We start from the raw sequence: 22011 nt of genomic DNA, 5'->3' as shown, positions 1-22011 counted from the left end.
GACCAGGGTCTCAGTTTGGACCTATCTCTGATTAAAAGAAATGAAGAACAAAAATGATCTGGTAGAAAAATCTTTAAAAATTTAAGTAAGATTGATCTTCCTTCTATAAAATGTTTAAACCAATCTGAGGAATACTGTGGCATGGGTATGATTTTCTATTGAAACCTGTAGGTTGATTTAAAACTTCTAATGAAAAGATAATTCTTTCTCAAATTCTATAGGTTAGTTAGAATAATTTCTGTAAAACTCTTTTGGTAACATCCTTCTTGAATTCAACAGGATTTTTCCACAAAAGAAGGTTTTTTGAGCTCAGTCTAGGCTCTGTTGAGTCCTGAGTTCCCACAAAAAGGTGACTATATACCGATTTTAATTAAATATTCTACACTAGAGTTCTGAAGATATTTCAAGTCTGCATCTTCAAGAACAAAGAAATCTAAAGAAGAGTCAGGGCTACCTTATTTAATACATTTTAGGGGAAAGGGACTGGAAGTGTAAAGAAAGAGAGAGGAAATGACATTTGTATTTTGAATAAGGATTAGTTCTTAAACATATTTGTGTGATTGGCTTGGGGAACACTTACTTAAAGATATAAACATTTTACCCAAAAGATCTCTTTACAAGGTCCCTAGTTCATAACCAGTTATCAAAATGAATAGACGTGTAAAGAACAGGAATCCAGATAATGTAGATGGTAAGCATTTTAGTCCACATTAAGTTTAAAAGGGAGCTTTACAGAACTTGAAAATTAGATATAATTAACTACTAAATTATGTTTTGTTGAGCCTCATGTTACCATACTATATAACAGGAAAGCATAAACATCCTATATTTCTTTATATAATTCCAGGTATTTACAACATACCTCCTGGTTTGGCAATGTAACGTCTCAGATGCTAGCAGCATAATTTGAGCACATATTTCACAATTACATTGAACTGACATAATTGCATCCATCGCTATATAATCTACCTTATACATCTATTCAGCACATAGTCCATAAACGTTTACAAAACACTCTTGTTTAACAGAAGCCAAAAAGGGGCAACGAAAATATCCCATTTAACTTCAGAAGTAGAAGCCAATGCTTTACTTTAGCAACAACATTGCAGCTAGCAAGAATTGGTACAGCCTTATACATTTTGCCTTTACTATAGCTTTTGTCATTGATGTGTACGTTAATATTGTGTTGAATCAAACACTCTACTTGCGTGTTTCATCCAATGAAAAATAAGATAAACCCACTATAATTACCAGTTAGGACACATCCACTATACACAGAAAAAGCTCTGGATGGTGACAGAGGAAAAATCAACAAAAGGGTCTTTATAAAAACCCACGTTTCCCTTTAATAATCATATGCCAAAGTGCCAGAAGTAACTCAGACAATATAATGTACTTCAAAATCAATCATGTTGAATTCAAAATATTTTTTTTCACATATCACTAGCCTTTCATTGGCATATTTTTCCTCTAAAAATTAGGAATATTTTAAAATTACTTACACAATGGACATTGACATTAATTAATTGGATAGTTATGGAAAAACATGTCTTTCATGATAACTACTATTAATTAAATTTTCAACTCCACTGAAAACAAATTTTACTGAAAACAGTGACAAATTCAGGATAACTAGCATGAAATCTGATGCATTATCTCTGCACTGTGCAAGTATTTCATGTCACACTGTTATCATATTAAATATATTCTGAGATGTAATATTGAGATGGGCCCAAATCAAAACTCTTGATCCAAATACCCCTAAATTTGGATAAAGGCTAGATAGACCTTGTGATGTGGGCTCATCTCTAGTTCAATATTTGTAATTTCTTACAGGATGTTTATTTTGTTGTCCCTTTAAAAAATATTTATTTATGCTCAGATTTTTATGCCCTCTGATTTCTCTTGCCACTTCCTTTGTTTCCAAACGGGATTTTGGCACTTAATTTTATTATTCTGTAGTGAGATACACATTACCCCACTCCACCAGCTTTGCACTGCAAGTGACTGTAATGACAGAGAACCCATTTATATAAGGGCTTCTCCTACCAAATGGAATACTTCATGCAGCCCAGTACTATCATATCATCTCTAACCACCCACTCTTTTTGCAGGAGAGGCATCAGTGAGAACCCGTAGGCCCCACAAACCTCCGTTTCTGGAACAGTCCATTGGCACGCGGGGGCTGAACACGCTGGTCCCACTGCACCAGGGCTGGCCTGAACACACTGGTCCCAGAATCCAGGAGCCACAAAGATGTTTTAACAGCTAGTTTTCCCCAACTGAGCATTTCGACTAGCCCAGAAGATCTAACTCCAAGAGAACAAATAATTCCAAATATTAATTAGGTAATATTTGTAAAATGAAGATCAAAAGTGCTATATAAATGCTAAACAATATAACAATTAATATAGAACACTCAGAGGTGAGTCACAAAAATCCTGTTTTCATTTTCCAGTAATACCAATTTTCTCAGTATTTTTAATAGTCTCATGATATACTGATGACTACATGACATCAATTTATGTTTTTTCCTGTGTTCTGTGTCTCATTAAACTAATGGTAGATTTCTGAGTGGGAGCAGGGGAATTAAAGAGAGATTTATTTTTATTTATGTGCTGTATAATAGTAAATAAAATAAATTAAGTGTGAAGTGCAATGAATTCCATTTTGTACAGTCACTTTGCACTGCTAGTGTGCATTTAAAAAAACTAAAACTCCCGGTATATGAAGAAATACAAATTCAGAAATTTCTGCTATTTGTTTACAGGTGGTACTTTGCATGACAGCCCTGGTATTGACACTGGGTTCTTAATATACAAACAACAGTGTATATTATATCACCTGTGAGCTCTCCCCTCCACTCAGAAACACTGTCCTGAAACAGAACAATTTTTTTAGGATTACACTTGCCCTTAACAGGTTTTGCCCATTTGGGGGCCAAAGGATCTCCCAATACGTTATTTTGGGTACTGCTGTTTTCACCTTTAAGTGCTTCTTGTTCCATTTCCTCAGGCTATGGACTAGTGTCACAAGGGAACTAGTGTAAGGTCCATTGCTACAGACATATAAAAATAGAATAGACAAAACATTAGAAAATACAGAGGAAAACAGTCTTGCAACTGAAGATGGTCTGGATGACCCAACAGGTCAGGGTCTATGATTCACTGTACTCATTCTCTGGCTGAAGGGGAACACCACAGGATCCTAAGATTGTTGGCAATAATGCATCTTCACAGAATGACTGCTGACACCCATAGACAATCACAGCACCTGCTGCTTCCCTCTTGAACCCATGCACAAGACTGTCATTATGCAAAATTTGGCTTTCCCGTGCAGGAATTTTTGTCCCCAGACATGTAAAGGAACAACTTTTGAAAAGAAAGAACTGCAGCCAATTTACGACGTGTGAATAATGTCAATACTGTTTATGTTTTGCTCGCATTGTCTATTTCAATTATAGCAGTTTGGTATTACCCTGCCAATACAACTTCTCTTCCACTTTCTTCTTTTTCCATTGACAGAAGAGCAGCATCTTAAAAGTTTTTCGGAAAGTTTTGTTACAGAGAGCATAACAAATAGGGTTAACAGTGCTATTCACATAGCAAAGCCAATATCCAAGGTGCCACAGTGTTAGAGGAATGCAGTCTGAGCAAAATGTGGAGACCAAAACCATTATATTGTAGGGAGTCCAAGTGATGATAAAAGCTAGAAGAATGGCACTTAAAGTCTGGGCTGCTTTGCGCTCCTTTATAAGAACCATTCTTTTCCTTTTAGTGATTTGGTTACTTAAATTTGGATCCATGCTCTTGATGGAAGGGTCCTTTGATAAAGGAGCAGAACAAGGAGTTATTTTTACTTTTCGGCAACCATTGTTGGTTTCCTGTGTGCCATCAGCCTTAACCACCAAGTGGAATTTATAGGCCACACATTTTGGACTTTTTTGCACTTCGCTTTTGGCTGGAGAAAGAAAGTACTTCTGTGTCTCAAAATTAGTTTCCATATGGTGGTCTTTGATAAAAACTTCCTTATTCTCCTTTTCATTAAATTCTTCTTTCCTACCTTTGTCTGGACTCTTGTAAGTTACTTGAAAAACTGAATCAGTGGCAGGTTTGTCCTCTTCTTCTGAGGATGCATAGCTGCTACAAGTGGTTAGCTGCTCTGCCTTAGACCAATCATTACAAGTATTTGGTGTTTGAGGTGCTTTTGCAGTGGCTGAAGTGCTTCGACTGGATGAAGACCATGAAGCCTGACACCTCTCCCTTTTGGCTAAATTTTGTTGCTTGCAACTAAAACAGGACTTCAGAAGAGCTTTCTGGGGTTTTATCATCTCAAGTTCTGCCACAGATTCAGAGCCTTGTAGTTCAGCAAGGTCCTTGGTACGTTTCTCAGTCTCTTTATAAATGCGGCAATATAAAATAGTCATCACTGACACTGGGATGTAGAAAGCAGCAATTGCGGTGCCAAAGGTGATAATGGGTTCATACAAAAATTGTATCTGGCATTCTTCAGGTGGGACAGTTCGCTCCCCCACAAAATACTGCCAGCATAAGATTGGTGGTGCCCACAAAATAAAGGAAATTAACCAAGCTAGACCAATCATTATGCCAGCCCTTTTGGGAGTACGCTTAGCCCTGTAGGTTAGAGGTCTTGTGATGGAAAAGTATCGATCAAAACTAATAACAAGCAAATTCATTACTGAGGCATTGCTAGCTACATAGTCCAGTGCTAGCCACAGATCACAGGCCAGACTTCCAAGAGACCAATGGCCTATTAGTATATAAGATGTGTAGAGATTCATAGAAAATATTCCAATGATGAGGTCTGCACAAGCAAGGCTGAGCAAGTAATAATTGTTAACAGTTTTGAGTTGACTGTTGACTTTGAAGGATATCATTACAAGAATGTTTCCCACTATGGTTATTAGGCTTACAATTGCTGTGACAGTAGCAATTGTAATGACTTCCCAAATGCTATGCCCTTCTAACTGTTTATGATTAACAGATGTGCTGTTTACAATAGTTGAATTGCTATATACATTTACTTCCATTCTTGTTCTTAGAGTATTATCATAGGGATATTAAGGTCATTGCAGAACGTTTTCTGTACTTGATAATTTTCTGGAAGACACCTGTAAAGATTAAGAGGGAGAGAGGAGATTGCAGTTTGTTAAACATCACTGGACTTTCAACAGAATTATTTAGCACAAAATATCTATATAAGTCATTGTATATTTATATAGAACATTAGAAACAGTAAAAATGTTATTTTAATGTTTTAAATGACACACATTGCTCCACATGACTGGTTTTGCTGCAAAAGAAACATAATAAAATCCTACCAGATAATTTTCATGCTTTCTTTGCAATCTGATTGCTGTTTCCACCATTCTACATATAAATAAACAGACATATTAGAGAACTTTGCTTTTGTAGCATTCTGTAGATCCAGAGACAATGCTAAGTATAGCCATAACAACTATGGGTTCATAAATAATTCAGTCTTGTCACCCCTTATCTCCTGAATATTTTAGAAGGATACATGACATATGCTTTGATGCACACACATTTAAAGATTCACAAAGCAGTGAGCAGGGATTCATAGTGTTCCTTTTTGAATGTCGTGCTCTATACATCATAATTGCCAACATTTCAAAAACATCTTCGGAAGATTCTGTGATGAAGCCACTGTTTGGGGAACCAAGAGGAGCACTGAGGCAAAGAGTAGGGTTTGGTGAGCTGAGGGTGTTTGGCAGAGACAGGAAGGGAAGACACAATTAGAAGAGCTTGGTGGGCCACAAGGAGAGTATTTGGAGTTAAGGAGGTTTGGGGATCCCAGGGCTTTGACTAAAGAACTAGGTAGAAGAGAGGTTGTGGTTTTGAGGGATTTGGTGACATGGAGGAAAGTAGTCATTAGATTTTGGTAGAGGTGGGAAGAGGATTAAACTGCACATAAAAAGGAGATAGCATGTTGGAGGGGAGTCGGAAATGAAAGGCTCTGGGTTGGGAAAGAGAAGACTGAAGGAGGAGTTGTTCTTTGGTAGCCATTTCTCTGCTCTTGGAAAACAATTAGAGGCTCAAGATACTTCACTCCATGCCTCCTACCTCCCTCTACGTTAAAGCTAGCAACTCAAGCCCAACATGTGAGGAATAATGCAGAATACTATAGGATAGAAAGGAAGGGCCACACACCAGCCTTGCACCATGGCACTGGCTTGTGGGGTCCCTGCCAATCTATATTCTATCTGCGTATAGTTAAGATATTCAGACATTATACAGGTAGGTTTAATCATAATGAATAAATAACTTTTACTGGCAGATTTGGGTCACCCTACAAAAATTCACAGCAGACTATCAGATATTGCCATGTACTTCATATTCAACAGCAAAATTCTCAGCTGAAATACACATTTTCAGAGAGGGACACAGGTGTTGCACATACAAGTTCCATGAAATAACTGTGTGTTGTAAGATTGAAATACCCCTACATTTGCACTACTTTGAGCAATTTAGAACCAATATTGCTTATTTATATCGAGGGCTGATTTTAAAGTCTATTTCGAGGAGATGGTAAATAAAAATATCTTGACCACTGTCTTTTTAAAATCTATTTCATAGTTTTGAAATAAAACTTCTTGGGTAAAATTCATTCATGAAATAATGCACATTGTATATACAGTAGTAGTATTATTCCAGAGATGAATTTGGTTGCTTGTATTTAGGATGCTAGTAAAATTGTTCTGGTTTTGAGCTATAATTTGGATTATAGAGGATAAGAGCTTTTAAATGCTGACATGCTAGGAAACAAATTTGACTCTGCTGGAAATAGAAAAGAAAGAGACAGAGAGTGTACATACATGTACACTTCAGGTCCATCTGTAATTTCGAGTGGGTTAAATTAATGGACTTTTCAAATGTCAAAATAAGTTGTAAATGGGAATGACTGAAACATACTGTACTATCAGAATCTCCTCACTTGATTTTGGCTGATACTTATGCAGATAAAAGTGTAATTTCTGGAATAAGAAAAAAAGTAGTTAAGCTTTTTGAATTACACACAGAGGATAATATTATTAATTCATTATTCCAGATGAGATTCCACAGTATGATTAGCATAGTACAACATATAGAAGAAAACCTCTCTGTGAAATTGTATTTTAAAAGAGAGAAAAAACAGTTCAGACAGAAACATCAGATAGCATCTCAAAGCAAGCGTATTGGTAATAATGTTCGTACCTATTTACATGGATGGGTGGGAGGCAATAGTGTAAGGAGGTCTATTAGGGTTGACAGGTGGTTTCAGAAAAAATACTGGAAAAAAAGGACCCTGAGAATTGTTAAGCAAAAAAAAAACCAACCAAGCAACCAACCAAACCACACCAAAACCAAACCAAAAAAACCAAACCAGCGTGGCCCCTTTAAGAAATGTGTGATGAGACTTTTTGGCCCTAACAGGTTGCCGTCAGCTGCCCCGCCATCTTGCCTCCCTGCGCCAGGCCGGACAGCTCCCCTGCAGAACCCAGTCAGCACTAGGGTTGCCAGGCTGCCTCCGTATTGAGTCGGACAGCCCGGGATTTTCGTCTCCTGGCCGGGAGAAAATCAGAAAGTACCAGACGTTTTTGGTGTCTGGTATTTTCTGAGTTTTTTTACCGGACAGGAGGTGAAAATACAGAACTGTCTGGTTCAATACTGGACAGCTGCCAACCCTAGGGTTTATAGGTTTGGGAGTAGTTGGAATAGGAGACCACTGATTCAGGTCTGTATAGGAGAAAGCTGAAGGAGGAGATGTTCTGTAGCAGCCACTTCCTCTCTTGTATGAGCAAAATTAGTGGCTCAAGCCACTTTGCCACCAACTCCTACTTTTCTCCAGGTAAACAAGCATCAGAGTTATGTGATTTGTTTGTTATGCCTGCAGGATTCTACTGGAGATTCAGACTCTTTTGGTACATACTTTGTTTAATATCACATACAATTTATATTTATAGCACGCTCCCTCCTGCAGAGCTCTTGTCTAACAAAGCAAATAATAAAGAGCAAGGTCAGGAGTTGATGTTTCTCCAATAAGATTACACTTCATGAAAGAAGTATGGTTTAAGGAATGATTATGAAGTTTAACAGAAGGCAGCACAAACATTAAAGTTGGAAAAAGATACATTTGGAACATATGCAGGTGGCTTGGGATGAATTAGAGATGAGGGCCTTTTTCTCAGTTTTGGTGGAAGAAACATCTAGAGGCCTACCTGGTCCCTCTAGTTAGTAAAATACACCAGCTTCAGTCCTGCTCTAAATTAGACCCCATTTAGGGTTGCCAGATGGTTTCAACAAAAATACCGGACACACCTGACATCACAGCACAATCTACATTACATCTTATTTAGAAAATACCAGACATTTATATTTTCTCAATTTATTTCCTATAGAAAGCTCAAACACTGGACTGTCCGGTTCAAAACCGAACACCTGGCAACCCTCACCCCACTTATACACAGACATTTCAATTATTTTTAACAAATCTGGTTTCCAGATATATTTAGTTAGATCAGTGCAATCTCCTTCTCTAAACTCTTGAGTGAATTTTTAAGTCAGTGAAAAGCCATATGAATGTCCATTGATTCAGAAATAATTGTAGAGCATAATCTGTGTGTGGAAATCAGTGCTTACGCTTGGCACCTTATGCCATAGCTCCAAGTGACAAGCCCCCAAGAATACCTTAAGCCAGGGCTATTCAACTTTGGAAGCCCCAAGGACCACAGTGATGAAGCAGATGTGAAGGGCTGCAACTTAAGTGTGATTGCATATACAATCTTCTTTCACACTGATGGGCATGAATACAAAGATTAAGCCTTTAAGCTGCAGCACTGGACCCGAACGTGGTCAGTGTGAGCCAGTCAGCACCTCTCAGGCTCTGACCACAAAGCTAAGCAGCCAGTACTTCCCACAATGCCCTGGCACCTCCTTCCTGGGGGCTAGAAACACTGACACCCTGTACCCGTCTGTTCCAGCCAGCCCTTCTGCTTGCATCTTTCAATGCTCACCTCACCTGGGAGATGCCTCACGATTGTGGAGTGTGTTCTGCATGCGGCTCACAGGCTGTGTGTGTGGAGTAGTCCTGCCTTAAGCACTATAGCTAAGCTCTATATGAGATGGAAAGCTATCATGGTGAAACTACATCACACAGATATTCTTACTAAGCCAGTGGAACTCTTGGGTGCCTCGATCACCAGTTCTATAAATCTTTACAAAAGTGAATTGTCTGCTATATGTGGGAGTTTAGTGTGGTTTTGTGTAATGTGGTATTATGTGTTGTGTAGACATCCATGTAGTTTTTATGGAGTACGATTGTGTTTCCTGCGTGGGTAGTGTGGTGCTGTTAATTATCATGGATTTTGTTTTAAGGATCATTGTACTTGTGCTGTGTGGATAGACTGGAGTGATTGTTTTCTGAGATGTGACTAGGTGTTGTGGCCATGATATTCCAGGCAGAAATGCTGGAACAATTCTTATAGTTTGAGTGCTGAAAGTGAAAACCATGTGTCCATGATTCCACACCATATATCCATACCACCCCAGTTCAAGCACCCCAGATTTTGGGGTGCAAATCTTACTAGTGACAGGCTTTTTATCACTTGCTTTGTAAATTGGGGTACCTCAAAATGCTTTGTTTTTACTCCAATCCTGGGTTTCTCACAAACATTAAAACAGCATGCGTATGTTTACAGCTTTACATATAATGTTGTTACATGTACTTCACCATGATATTATTTACCAGCAGGTTATTAGTTTTCAAATACCCTACAAAACATATTTTGTACACTACAATAATATGTAGTGTGTAAATACAGAGAGGTCCATTCTGCCACAGGTTTAGTGGACTTGTGGCAATTGTGGTGGCTCACTATGGATGTTTGTGATATGCAAGCCCCAATCTATGTGGGGCTGCCTTTTAAGAGTTTTTGGAAGCCTCAACTGGTCCAGTATGCAGCCGCTTGAGTTTTAACTAATTCTTGTTACACGGAGCACATTATGCCAGTGCTCCGGCAGCTGCACTGGGTTCCGGTGTGTTTCCAGGCACAATTCAAGGTCTTGGTTCTGACTTATAAAGCCTTACATGGGTTGAGACCAGGGTATTTGAAGGACCATCTTCTCCCATACGAACTCGCCCGCGGATTCAGGTCAGGTCAGGAGGTTCTGCTCCGTGTTCCTCCACTTATGAAGATAAGGTTGACATTTATGCTGAGCAGAGCCTTCTCAGCCTTTGCCTCTAGGCTATAGAATTCTCTCCCCCGGGACAGTCACCTGGTGCCAACGTTGGCGTTGTTTCAGCGCCAGGCCAAAGCCATTTTATCTGTGCTTTTATTGGTATTTAGTTATGTGTGTGTGTGTGTGTGTCCCTCCTCTAGAGGTGTTTTAGAAGGTTTTATGAACCCCCTTTGGAGTCCTGTATTTCACCCACCCACCCACACACAGTGTGTTTTAAAAAATGTTGTAAGCTGCCTCGTATATTTTAAATAGAGAGCCGGGATAAAAATATTTTAAATGACTAAATAAATAACGTGGTTGTGATGTGCCATGGCTTTTGTAGGTGGATAGGGGTTCACTGTGGTTATGTTGTGTGAGGAGCTTCAGTGTTACAGAGTGTCTGTGCAATAGGGTTACCAGGTGGCTTAAAATAAATACCGGACACACTTGATCTCAGATGGGGGGGGACACCGGCCAGGAGGAGAGCAGGGCTGGCCAGGAGAGGGGGTGTGTGTGTGTGTGTGTGTGTGTGTGTGTGTGTGTGTGTGTGTGTGTGTGTGTGTGTGTGTGTGTGTGTGTGTGTGTGTGTGTGTGTGTGTGTGTGTGTGTGTGTGTGTGTGTGTGTGTGTGTGTGTGTGTGTGTGTGTGTGTGTGTGTGTGAAACCGACTTGCAGGAAGCAGGGCTGGCGGCAGAGGGGAGGAGGGGAGGGTTGGAGGCAGCGAAGCTGGCTGGGAGGGAGACCGGCTGAAGGGAAGCAGGTCTGGCTGGGAGGCGCAGAGCTGGCAGGGGAAGATCGGGGGGAACCAGCTGACGGGAAGCAGGGCTGGCCAGGGGGAGCGGGGTTGGCCGGGGGGAGAAGGAGAGAGCGGGGGGAGAGCGGGACTGACCCGGGCGCACGCAGATCCCGGGATGCTGCCTATTCTGTGTACGGTTCCAGCGAAGCACCAGCGAGTCCGGCCCTGGGGATTCCCTCCTGGCCCTGCCCAGCCCCACCTCCGCTGCCCCCTCGTGTAGTTGCATACTTCCTGGCTGGTAGACACGCTCACGCAGCGTGAGCGTGTCTACCAGCCTGGCAGTATGCAACTACGTACTGATACTCCTAATAATAATAAAACTTACCTAATTAGAAAATACCGGACATTTTCCGTGTCCAGTATTTTCTTAATTTTTTCCCTGGACAGAACCCTCAAATACTGGACAGTCCAGTTCAAAATCTGACACCTGGAAACCCACTGTGCAAGAACTGGCCAGTGGTGGAGTTTGGTGTGTTGTGCAGTGGTTGTGGAGTGTGTGAGAGAAGGGCTGTGTGTGGAGGGAATGTGGTGTGTTGTGTTGATGCATGGTATAGTTGTTATTGAATTTGGTGTGCGAGTTATGAAGGCCTCAAGTTTTGTGCTGTGTAGTGAGGTCAGTGTGGCTGTGCTGTGGGGGCCTCCTATGGTTCTGGATGTGCGTGTTTCTCTGTGGGGGCCTCCTATGGTTCTGGCGTGCGCGGGTCACTGGTTGAGAGGGGCTCGTGGCTGGCTGTGCTGCGAGGGGCTAGGCAGGGGTCGCTGTGGTCCGGAGGGATTTGACGGGCCCCACCGGTGGGAGAGGGCCCGGCGCCCTCTCTTTCGGGCCTGCCCGGCGGCTGTTTCCGGAGGCGGGACGCGCGGCCCGGGCCAGGCCGGCGCGGCCGCACAGCACACGGGGCGGCACAGAGAGGAGCTGCTGGGCCATGCAGGCGGAGCGCGGTGGAGGCGGCGGCCGGCCCCGGCGGGGAGGGGGCAGGCGCAGGCCCGGCGGCAGGGACAGAGCAGCGGAAAGCGGCGGCGGGGACGGCCACAGCCGAGGAGGCGCGGGCCGCGGAAGAGGCGGCGCTCGTGGGCACGCAGGAGGCGGGGGCCGAGGCAGCCGAGACCCTCGGGGCAGGGGGGTTGCGCCTCCCCTCCCTGGTCGTTACCACAGGCGGGTAAGAGGAGGCAGAGCCCGCGCACCCACCTCCCGCCCCAGGGGCCGGCTGCAGCCACCGCCGCAGGCAAAGGCCCCGTTCCGCCCCCCCCTTCCCGGGACGCGGCCTCCTCGCTGAGTAGACGCCGCTGCGCCTCCAGGAGCACGGGGCGCCCTGCACCAAGAGAGGCGTGATCACTCCCCCTCCCCCCGCCCGGCGATGCTGGGTCTGAAAGTTACACCGGGGGTGGCCGCGAGGCAGCCCGGGGCTGGGCTTTTGTGAGACACCGGGGAGGGGGTCTCAGACCCGGCGCGGCTGCAGGGGTGTGTGCGTGTCAAGAGCCAGACGGGAGCGCGGGGGTCGCCGCGCTCGAACTGCAGACTTGGGGTGCGTGGCGACGCGCTCGCTCGTGTGACGCTGCCAAGTGCCGCTGTCAAAGACGCGTTTGTGTGGGAGAGGGGAGGCACCCGTGACTAACTGCAGACGCTCAGAGGACACTGGGCCACCTCGGCATATCACACGTCATCACCCATCCCTTTGACGTAAATCCTACTTATGACCTTGTGCTGTTGATGTTTAGGATCAGCGGTTCAGTCCTACTGCATTGTGGTTATGTGCCCTACCAGCTGGTCAGCCTCCCAGTTGAACTGTGACTATGCTCCTAACTCCAGCCACTCTTGGGGTCTTCAAAGTATTTGAAGGCTTCAATACCTGAGAGATAGGTGAGAGGATTATTCTAGGAGGAGGTGGGTTAGATTCTGTGGCCTGCACTGTGCAGGGGGTCAGACTAAATGATCCTAATGGTTCCGTCTGACCTTAAGTCTATGAGTCACCTTTGTCTGTTTGCTAGTTGACTACAACTGTTTGGCTTGAACAATGTGGCTATATGATGGATTGTGTGAGGCTAGTTCACTAGCTTCAGAACTGGTTAAACACCATGGCAACTACTACACAAGTTACTTTTTTTAAAGTATCAATCCCTTACTAATACCGTTGGTGTGAGCACCATGGAGAAGACCATTCTGCCACATTTCTGATTAGATACTGAGTCCTTATAGGATATGATGATTTAAAATGTTGGTGGGAGCTGGTGCATCAGCTACCTTATGCATCTGACGAAGTGGGTCTTTGCCCACGAAAGCTTATGCTCCAATACTTCAGTTAGTCTATAAGGTGCCACAGGACTCCTCGCTGCTTTTGCAGATTCAGACTAACAGGGCTACCCCTCTGATACCAGCTACCTTATGGCTTCCACCATTGCTTATATTGGTATATGACATTAGGAACCACTGCCCTCCAGTGAAATGTACAAGTGGAGCTTTGAGCATGATGTAGCAGAGTCAGGACCTTAGAGTACAAAATGAAACTGTGGTTGGTGCTGTTACTTACAAGTTTTTTGCTAGTAATTTCATTTGTATACAATATAAAATGGCAAGACTCTATTTTGAATATTTTTGTTTTCAATCTTGGGGCATGTAGGTAGAAGGTGCATGGAGAAGAAAAGCACAAGTGCAGCACCCACACTATTTGAGAGAACCAATAGTTTTGGTTTATTTTGAGCTGGATCCTGTTGAAACTTTTTCTTTCTGAGGCTCCACCCCCATGTGCTATAAAAATTCCACATCCCACCTGCATCACAACTTTTTTTTACATATTCAATAGATTACAAGCCAAGGCTGGTGTTAGGGGATAGCAACTGGACAATTCCTGGGACCCACACCACAGGAGGCCCTGTGAAGCTAAGTTGCTTGGGTTTCAGCTTCAGCCCCATGTGGCTTTGGTTTTCTGCTCTAGGCTTCAGCAAGTCTGATGCCAACTACTGTCTGGTTTATTTTGGTGAACTCCTTGAAATCAACTTGTGTGCCCCTGGGCCTCAGGACCACTGGCTGAGAACAGCTGCTTTAAACAACACCAGTTTTAACTTTTGTATATATTCCAGTATTGTTGGTAATTTTTACTGACAGTTTTTCTAACTTTAAAGGGAAACAGTCAACATAAAATCACATTTTATGTGATTATGAAATATTAGCTTGGTATTTTTTTAGAATTAGCCCCTGCAGGGTTTACTATAACTAAAAGATTGAAGAGAGGTTTTTAGTTCTCTTAGTGTGTTTACTTTGTGCATTTGACAATAATTTCACTATTTCATTGATAATTGTACTTTGAATCAATTGCTCTAGCATGCTGACATCATCATGGCTGAGAATATAGTGGTCAGTGTCTTTAAAAGACCAGTACTCCTCACTGCTTCCCCAGGCTCTTCAATACAATGTTCATGAGTAAGTCAGGGTCTGCACTTTAAAATCAGAATGACTTAACTGCCATGCTTCAACGTAGTTAAATTGACATAAGACCAGGTGCAGAGAGAATTAGGCTGATGGAACTTAGCTACCACCTTTTGGTGAGGTGAATTAACTACATCAGTGGAAAAACCCTGTCTGACAAAGTAGGAAGCATCGCCACTATGGTACTATGGCAGCACAGTGCAGTATCTATGGTGTAGATGTGGTAGATGTGGTCTAAGGCTTTGTTAGCGAAATACACTGTGTGCTCTCCTAACCCACCTTATGTTTGCTCGCAAATGTAATCCCAGTGGTGTATGTGAGTGTCAGCTGTAGTTTGAATTAGGTTTACTTCCAGCAAGACTAACCCTTGTCAGTATCCTCTAAATTATGTTAGCCAATGGGATTGAATGTGATAGCACTGACAATGCAAACAGTGCTTCCAGAGCTATCCCGTAATTTCCCTGCCTCTGTAATTAGCTGTTGGATAGACACCCAGAAAGCATGGCAGCTCGCCTTTGGGTTCATAGAATCATAAAAGTGTAAGCAATCTCGAGAGGATATCAAATCCAGTTCTCTGTTGTCATGGTAGACTCAAAGCACCATCTAGACTGTCCCTGACAAATGTTTGTCTAACCTCTTAAAAATCTCCAGTGACAGAGATTACACAACCTCCTTAGGTGATTTATTCTAGTGGTTAACCACTCTGACTGGGTTTTCCTAATTTCCAACGTAAATCTCCCTTGCTGCAATTTAAGTCCATCATTTCTTTCCTATCTTCAGAGCTTAAGGAGAATAATTTTTATCCTTCATCCTTGTAATATCCTTTTAGGTACTCAAAAGCTGCTATCATGTCCCTTCTGTCTTCTCTTTTCCAGACTAAACAAACCCAGTGTTTTCAATCCTGCCTCATAAGTCATGTTTTCTGGACTTTTAATTATTTTTGGTGCTCTTCTCTGGATTTTTTCCAATTTGTCCTAATCTTTTCTGAAATGTGGCACCCAGAACTGTACACAATACTCCAGTTGAGGCCTAATCAGCGCTGAGTAGAGCTGAAGAATGACTTCTTGTGTCTTGTTTACAACACTTCTGTTAATACATCCCAGAATTATATTTGCCTTTTTTGCAAGTGTCACACTGATGACTCATACTTAGCTTGTAGTCCACTATGAACCCTAGACCCCTTTCTGTAGTACCCTTTCCTAGCTAGTCATTTCCCATTTTGTATCCTAAGTGCAGTACAGTACTTAGCATTTATCTGTATTGGATTTCCTCCTATTTACTTCAGACCACTTTTCCAGTTTGTTCAGATACTTTTGATACACAGTTCTATTCTCCAATACACTTGCAACCCCTCCCAGTGTGGTATCATCCACAAACTTTGTAAGTGTACTCTTTATGCCATTATTTATTAATGAATATATTGAACAGAACTGGACTCAGAACTGATCCTTGTGGAACCCCAAACCTTATGCCCTTACACTAGGATGATCCGAGGAATGGAAAACATGTCTTATGAAAGGAGACTTAAGGAACTTGGCTTGTTTACCTTAACCAAAAGAAGGCTGAGGGGAGATATGATTGCTCTCTTTAAATATATTAGAGGGATAAATGCCAGAGAGGGAGAGGAATTATTTAAGCTCAATACCAATGTGGACACAAGAACAAATGGTTATAAGCTGGCTATTAGGAAGTTTAGACTCGAAATTAGGCGTAGGTTTCTAACCATCAGAGGAGTGAAGTTCTGGAACAGCCTTCCAAGGGAAGTAGTGGGGGCAAAAGATCTATCTGGCTTCAAGATTAAACTAGATGGTTTTATGAAGGGGATGGTTTGATGAGATAACATGATCTTGGTAACTAATTGACCCATTCATTATCAGTGGTAAATAGGTCAATGAAGGGATGATAGGAGTTACTATAGAGAACTTTCTGGGTATCTGGCTGGTGAGTCTTGCCCACATGCTCAGAGTTCAGCTGATCACCATATTTGGGGTTGGGAAGGAATTTTCCTCCAGGGTAGATTGGCAGAGGCCCTGGAGGTTTTTCGCCTTCCTCTGTAGCATGGGGCACGGGTCACTTGCGGGAGGATTCTCTGCATCTTGGGGTCTTTAAACCATCATTTTAGGACTTCAGAATCTGAGATATAGGCGAGTAGTGGGTGGGAGAGATTCTGTGGCCTGCATTGTGCAGGGGGTCAGACTAGATGATCGTAATGGTCCCTTCTGGCCTTAAAGTCTATCAGTCTATGAGTCTATGACTGTGAATTGTTGAAAACTACTCTCTGGGAATAGTTGTCCAACCAGCTATGAACCCAACTCAGTATTGCTCCACCTAGGATCTATTTCCCTAATTTGTGGATGAGACTTTGAAGACTTTGCACCAACTCATCCCCAATCCTTCATCTAGCTCCTGTAGCTCCATGATACCTGTGGTAGGAGTACTGGGGAGAGAAGAACTTGTGCTGCTGGTACTTAATTTGCTGGAATCCACAGAAGTATCAGGAGTATCTGCCTCCAGTCCCTTCAGCTCCTACTAGGTCACTTTAGATCAGGAGTGGGAAATATGTGGCCTACGGGCCAGACATGGTTCACCAGGGTTAGCATCTGGTGGGCCACTGAATACTTTATTTACCTGCATGTCTGCAGGGACAGGCACTTGCAGCTCCCAGACCATGCCACTTCCCACAGCTTCCATTGCAGGAACAGCAATCAGCTGCCAGTGGAGGCTGCAAGAGGCCATACTTTCAGACGTGCAGTTAAAAAAAAAAGCATCCAGAGGCCCACCAGGGGCTAATCCTGGCAAACCACGTCTGACCCATAGGCAGCTTATTGTCCACCCCTGATCTAGATGGTCCTTGAGAATCCATGGAGGAGTTTGGGGGAAAGAAGACTATACTCTCCACTCCTATCACCTCAGTCCTGGTCAGGAATTTTGAGGGAACTTTCCTGTTGGGATTAGAACCATTTTAACATAGTAGATCTTGAACTTGATATTTCTTAAAAATAATTCTAGATCTATATCCTTCCACAAAGTTTAAAAGTACATTGCGAAGTCAGAATATAAATCTTTTGCTTAGAATACTATAGGGGTAGCTATTTTATATTTCAGTCCTTTCTTTCTATTGGCATTTCAGTCTCTAATATGGAAGTCTCTATTGTATTATGCGTGCAAGTATGGTAAACAGAGGTGAGATCTGTTAAGATTATGTGAAATTAAATTAAAATCACATTTTTGATCTGCTTAGCCTACTTCCATGCAGATGAGAGATGAAATACAAATAAAATTACAGGCAAACAGAGACCTGCAATTCAGTAAACCTATAATAAAGTACACTATTATGGACAAAACTGTTTCATACACTGAGAAAAATGTAAAATTTGCTTTTGTAGCAATTAGCATGCAGCATTTAATCACTTGCTATATTAAAAGTAATGTCATTAGTCAGCTGGATTGACTTGAACACTGTTATTTAGTCACAATGTTATATGCTTTTAACATCTTAATTATTAGAAGGTGGAGAACATTAAGCCACTAGAGTCCTTGCCCTCAAATAATTTTATATAATCAGCTGTGCTACTTTTGAATTCTGTCAAAGGCCCACTAATTCTGTCAGAGTCCAATGTTCAGTTTCCCATTGTGTGGTGGATATTAGCGTGGAAGGTGATAAAAAACATTCAGAGTGCTATTTGTTATAAATATTGGAGCCTTTTATACAATCGGATCTGCACAGCTGGAAAGCTATATCTGTGAAAGCCTCAATGACAACTAGGGATGTTAGATAGCGATTAATTGAATAGTCTTGTAACCATACAAATTATTAGCAGTTATATGACTATTTGATAGTTCCTGGTGGTGGAGCCGGCAGCTAGTTCACTCCTGGCCCCACTCTCAGGGAGGTCCCTGCCACCCCATGCTGATGCCTCTGTATCAAAGGCAATAGTGCAGGGTAGTAGGTGGGAGCTGGTCTGCAAGTGGAGCTGGTTTAAAAACTGGCTTTCTGTGTACACTGGATCTCTTCTGCTTCCCCACGCTGCTGCCTCTGATAGAGAGGCAGCAGCCCCTGTCTGTGGGGGGTCCAAGATCCCTTCAGACAGCGACTGTGCCAGCATCCCTCTGTCTGGGGATAGAGCCTGATCTGCAATAGCTTCCTATGCTCCCATCCCCGTTGTCCCTGAAAGAGGAAGCAGTGCAAGAAGAGGGGTATGGAACTCATGTGAGCCAATACACGCAGGGAGCTGGGGTGGGGGGGGGAAGACAGGCAGCTCTGCAGATCCAATACTTCCCATGGCACTGACTCTCACTCAGTCCCCTCCTCCCCGCTGCCTCTAATACTGAGGCAGCAAGTGGGAGGATGCATGTAGTCAGTAAGCCTTGGCTTATCAGTTAATCATGTACTCGAATACACGTTGACATCCCTAATGACAACAAACATGAAATAGGGGAAAAAAATCCTAAATCTTTTTGACATCTGCTGTAGAGACTGTAACAAAGATAACTTCCCTTGTGTATAGGGGAAAGCACTTACAAAATAAGGAAGGATGTTAATTTCAAGCGCTATGGTTATTCTCTCACATGTGAACAGTTTTGTTTTGCATACTTTAGTGGGGAAAATCAGGAAACTTAAGGTGAATCAACAAAACGAGTGATGTTAATATTTATAAGTTAAAGTGCAAGTACTAAGACACTTTACTTCTGAATGAGAGCACCCATATAGAAGGCTTAAGATGCTGTAACTTATGATCACTGATGTCACACCATTGATTGACCTTAAGTTTCCTGTGTGTCCCTGTGTAGACATAGCTTTAAGGGTGCTTTTTTGCAGAATGGGTGTCTACAAGGAAACTTTTTATTGAATAGCTTATTCTGGGCTATTTCTCCATGTAGGGAAGTCCTTAAATTGTAATTTAAATCCTTAACACTGTTTTATAAGAATACTTTACTGTCTGCAATAAAAAAAAACCTATGTAAGAGCAGTGGTGTTCCATATTGTGTCAGTCATTGAGTAAGCATGGTTAGTCTACATGGGGACACTCAGGAAGTTTAAGACAAATTAACTTATGTTCTGAAGTTAATGCACATAAAGAACATTAAACCTCTGTATGGATTCTCTAATTCAGAAGTAAAGTGGCCTAAGGGCTTGTCTAGTTTGGATTAAGGAAGGATGTGAAGTAAGTCTGTTAAGTGTCAGGTAATTGACTAATTGAACAGTCGATGTATTTTTGCATCAACTATTTCATTAGTCGATAGGGTGCCGGGCTCCTGTGGTATTCAAAGCGGCAGCACCGCACAGATCAGCTGACCTGGTGCTCCATGCAGCATTGCCATTTTGAAGTACTCCCTCTTTTCCTCCTCCTTTGCTGCCTCTGTCTGATAGAGGCAGCAAAGGGGGATGGCACTAGTTGACTATCCTGTCGATTATTCGATAAGCATTTGCTTAAAATAAGTCAACTAGTCCTTCACATCCCTAATGTGAATTAAAAGCATAATAGCCATTTGTGAATAACTTCATTGTGGAATATCTTATTCCAAAATAAGAGTGCCTTATTCTTGTTTAGTTTAACTCATGAAACAAAGTACTTTTATTCAGGAACAAATATCCACACGTGGAAATATTCAGGATTAATTTTTCTAGACTAGCCATTATGAAGTAACTCCATGTATGGATGGACACATTCTTAGTTTGATGTGGTATAATCCTTCAGGTTGAGGCCACTTTACTTCTGAATGAGAGCATCAATGCAAGGTTTTAATGCATTTTAATTTATATGTATGAACTCTACAATTATAGTTAATTCATCTTAATGATCCTGAATAGACCTGTATAGAGAAGCCCTCAGAGAATGTCTACACTACAGAGCCTGTATTAGGGATGGGAATGGTTAACCAGTAACCTCATCCTTAATGGGTGAGGCTTACTGGTTTTGGTTAATCAGTGGGGGCTGGAACAGCTCCCTACCCATTGTGGGCTGGGGGCTGCTCCAGCCCCATGAAGCCTGCTGTGGGTGGCGTGCCCCTCTCCAGTCTAGCTTCAGCGGGCAGGGGAGCTGCTTCAGCTCCATTGGTTAACTGATTTAATGTTACATTTCACTGGTTAACCAATGAAATGGGCTTTTACATCCCTGGCTTGTATCAGCATAGTCAGATTGGTTTATCCCCTTACTCTAGACCCAGCCTACATCAACAGAAGAAGTTTTTCTGTTGGTGCAGGAACATCACCTCCACAGACTATGTGATCTATGTTGACAGAAATGATCTTTGGTCAGCATTGCTGTGTCTATTCCGGGGGTTTTGTCAGTGTAGTTATGTCAGTATGCAGGTTTTTTGTTTTTTTTCCCTCCACACTCCTTAACAAACAGTTATTCCAACATAACTTTTAAATGTAGGTAGACCCACAACAGATACTTTAGTAATTAGTAGATCTCTCTACCCAAAGCAACTGAGGACTTCTGTAAACTTAAAATTTAAATCAACTTAGCTATATTGGTCAAGGGCATGGAAAATTGACAAACCTGACCAATGTAGTTAGCTGCATCTATACTTACAGTTAAGTTGGCACAGATAGTTTGGTCAAAGGATGCTTCAGTCAACCTAGCTACTATTGTTTGGGAAGGTGGTTGCCCTACACTAACAGAAAAACTTTCAGTTGGGGTAGGCTGCATCCATACTAGAGGGTTATGCCAACGTAGCTAGTGTGACATAACCATGCTGGATAGTCTTCTAAGTATAGATGTGCTGTTAGAATGCAAAAATGTTATCTTTTGAAATCTGGAGTTCAGGATTCTGCTTTTCCCTTGGAAGTTTTGACAGTATCAGAGGCATCAGAGAAGTTTTAAAATACAAATGTAGTTTGTTAATTTTATGTCTACATATATTTTTGTGTTACTGATTCACATCTTAAATATTTTTATGTTTTAAAGTCTCTTTTTACTTAAATTTGATTTATATATGATCAGTTAACCTCTCACTGAAGTATCTGGACACTTTTTATTAAGGAATCAACACAATTGCTGAGTCATTCTTTTAGAAAGTAAGGCTATAATCACTTGGATTAGAACACCAGGAGGAACAGTTTGATTATTGTCTGATGTTGTTCATTGGCTAGTGGGGAAAAAAACAGGGTCTGGCAACAGTGGTGTTACCTTTGACTTGGGTGCACTTTGTTTTAATTGGCCAGAAGATTGAATGTTCCCACTCCTCCACCCCACCGTGATGGGAGGGAGACGCAAGTCCTGGGCAGTTGACTTGCCAAATATCATATTTCTTTGCAGGAGTAGGTTATATTGGATAATTCTTTGTTCCTCACTGTGTCTATTAAACCATCTAATTTATGTTAAAATAAATGGAACATATTTGCAGTTACTTTTTTCTTTTTGTTTTTAAACTAGAAAATATAGTAAATCAAGTACTAATTTTTCTGTGACCCCAGCACAATGTTTGTCTCCATTGTTATCCCGTGTAACTCCTAAACTTACTTAATATTTTAGCCAGCTTTGTATTTTATTCTGTCATTATGACGTTTTTCTATTTTTATCTTTAAATCAGTCTGTCTTTACAGAAAAA

The 22011-nt window shown here is 41.9% G+C and overlaps 2 protein-coding genes across 2 annotated transcripts in view; one reads left to right on the top strand and one right to left on the bottom strand.

Moving 5' to 3' along the window:
* Positions 1 to 336: 336 nt before the first annotated feature.
* Positions 337 to 11660, bottom strand: CHRM5 (cholinergic receptor muscarinic 5). Its single transcript, XM_006132682.5, has 2 exons — positions 10108 to 11660; positions 337 to 5131 (listed from the first exon to the last, which is right to left on the bottom strand). Exon 2 carries the CDS (start codon positions 5048 to 5050, stop codon positions 3458 to 3460), a length of 1593 nt encoding a protein of 530 aa, XP_006132744.3. The 5' UTR covers positions 5051 to 5131; positions 10108 to 11660; the 3' UTR covers positions 337 to 3457.
* Positions 11661 to 11956: 296 nt separating this feature from the next.
* Positions 11957 to 22011, top strand: part of AVEN (apoptosis and caspase activation inhibitor) — a 190750-nt gene continuing 180695 nt past the window's right edge. Inside the window, exon 1 of the mRNA XM_006132681.5 lies at positions 11957 to 12190. Coding sequence (XP_006132743.3) covers positions 11957 to 12190 — 234 coding nt within the window. The remainder of the gene's footprint in view (positions 12191 to 22011) is intronic.

The sequence above is a fragment of the Pelodiscus sinensis genome, chromosome 5, assembly GCF_052426305.1.
Source record: "Pelodiscus sinensis isolate ZL-2025 chromosome 5, ASM5242630v1, whole genome shotgun sequence".
In the NCBI taxonomy this organism is placed as follows: domain Eukaryota; kingdom Metazoa; phylum Chordata; order Testudines; family Trionychidae; genus Pelodiscus; species Pelodiscus sinensis.
The sequence above is the reverse complement of the archived record's forward strand: the minus strand, read 5'-3'. Positions and strand labels throughout refer to the sequence as shown.

What these genes read in the sequence shown, in the direction of transcription:
- CHRM5 (XM_006132682.5), bottom strand. Translation starts at nt 5,050, where the DNA reads ATGGAAGTAAATGTATATAGCAATTCAACTATTGTAAACAGCACATCT.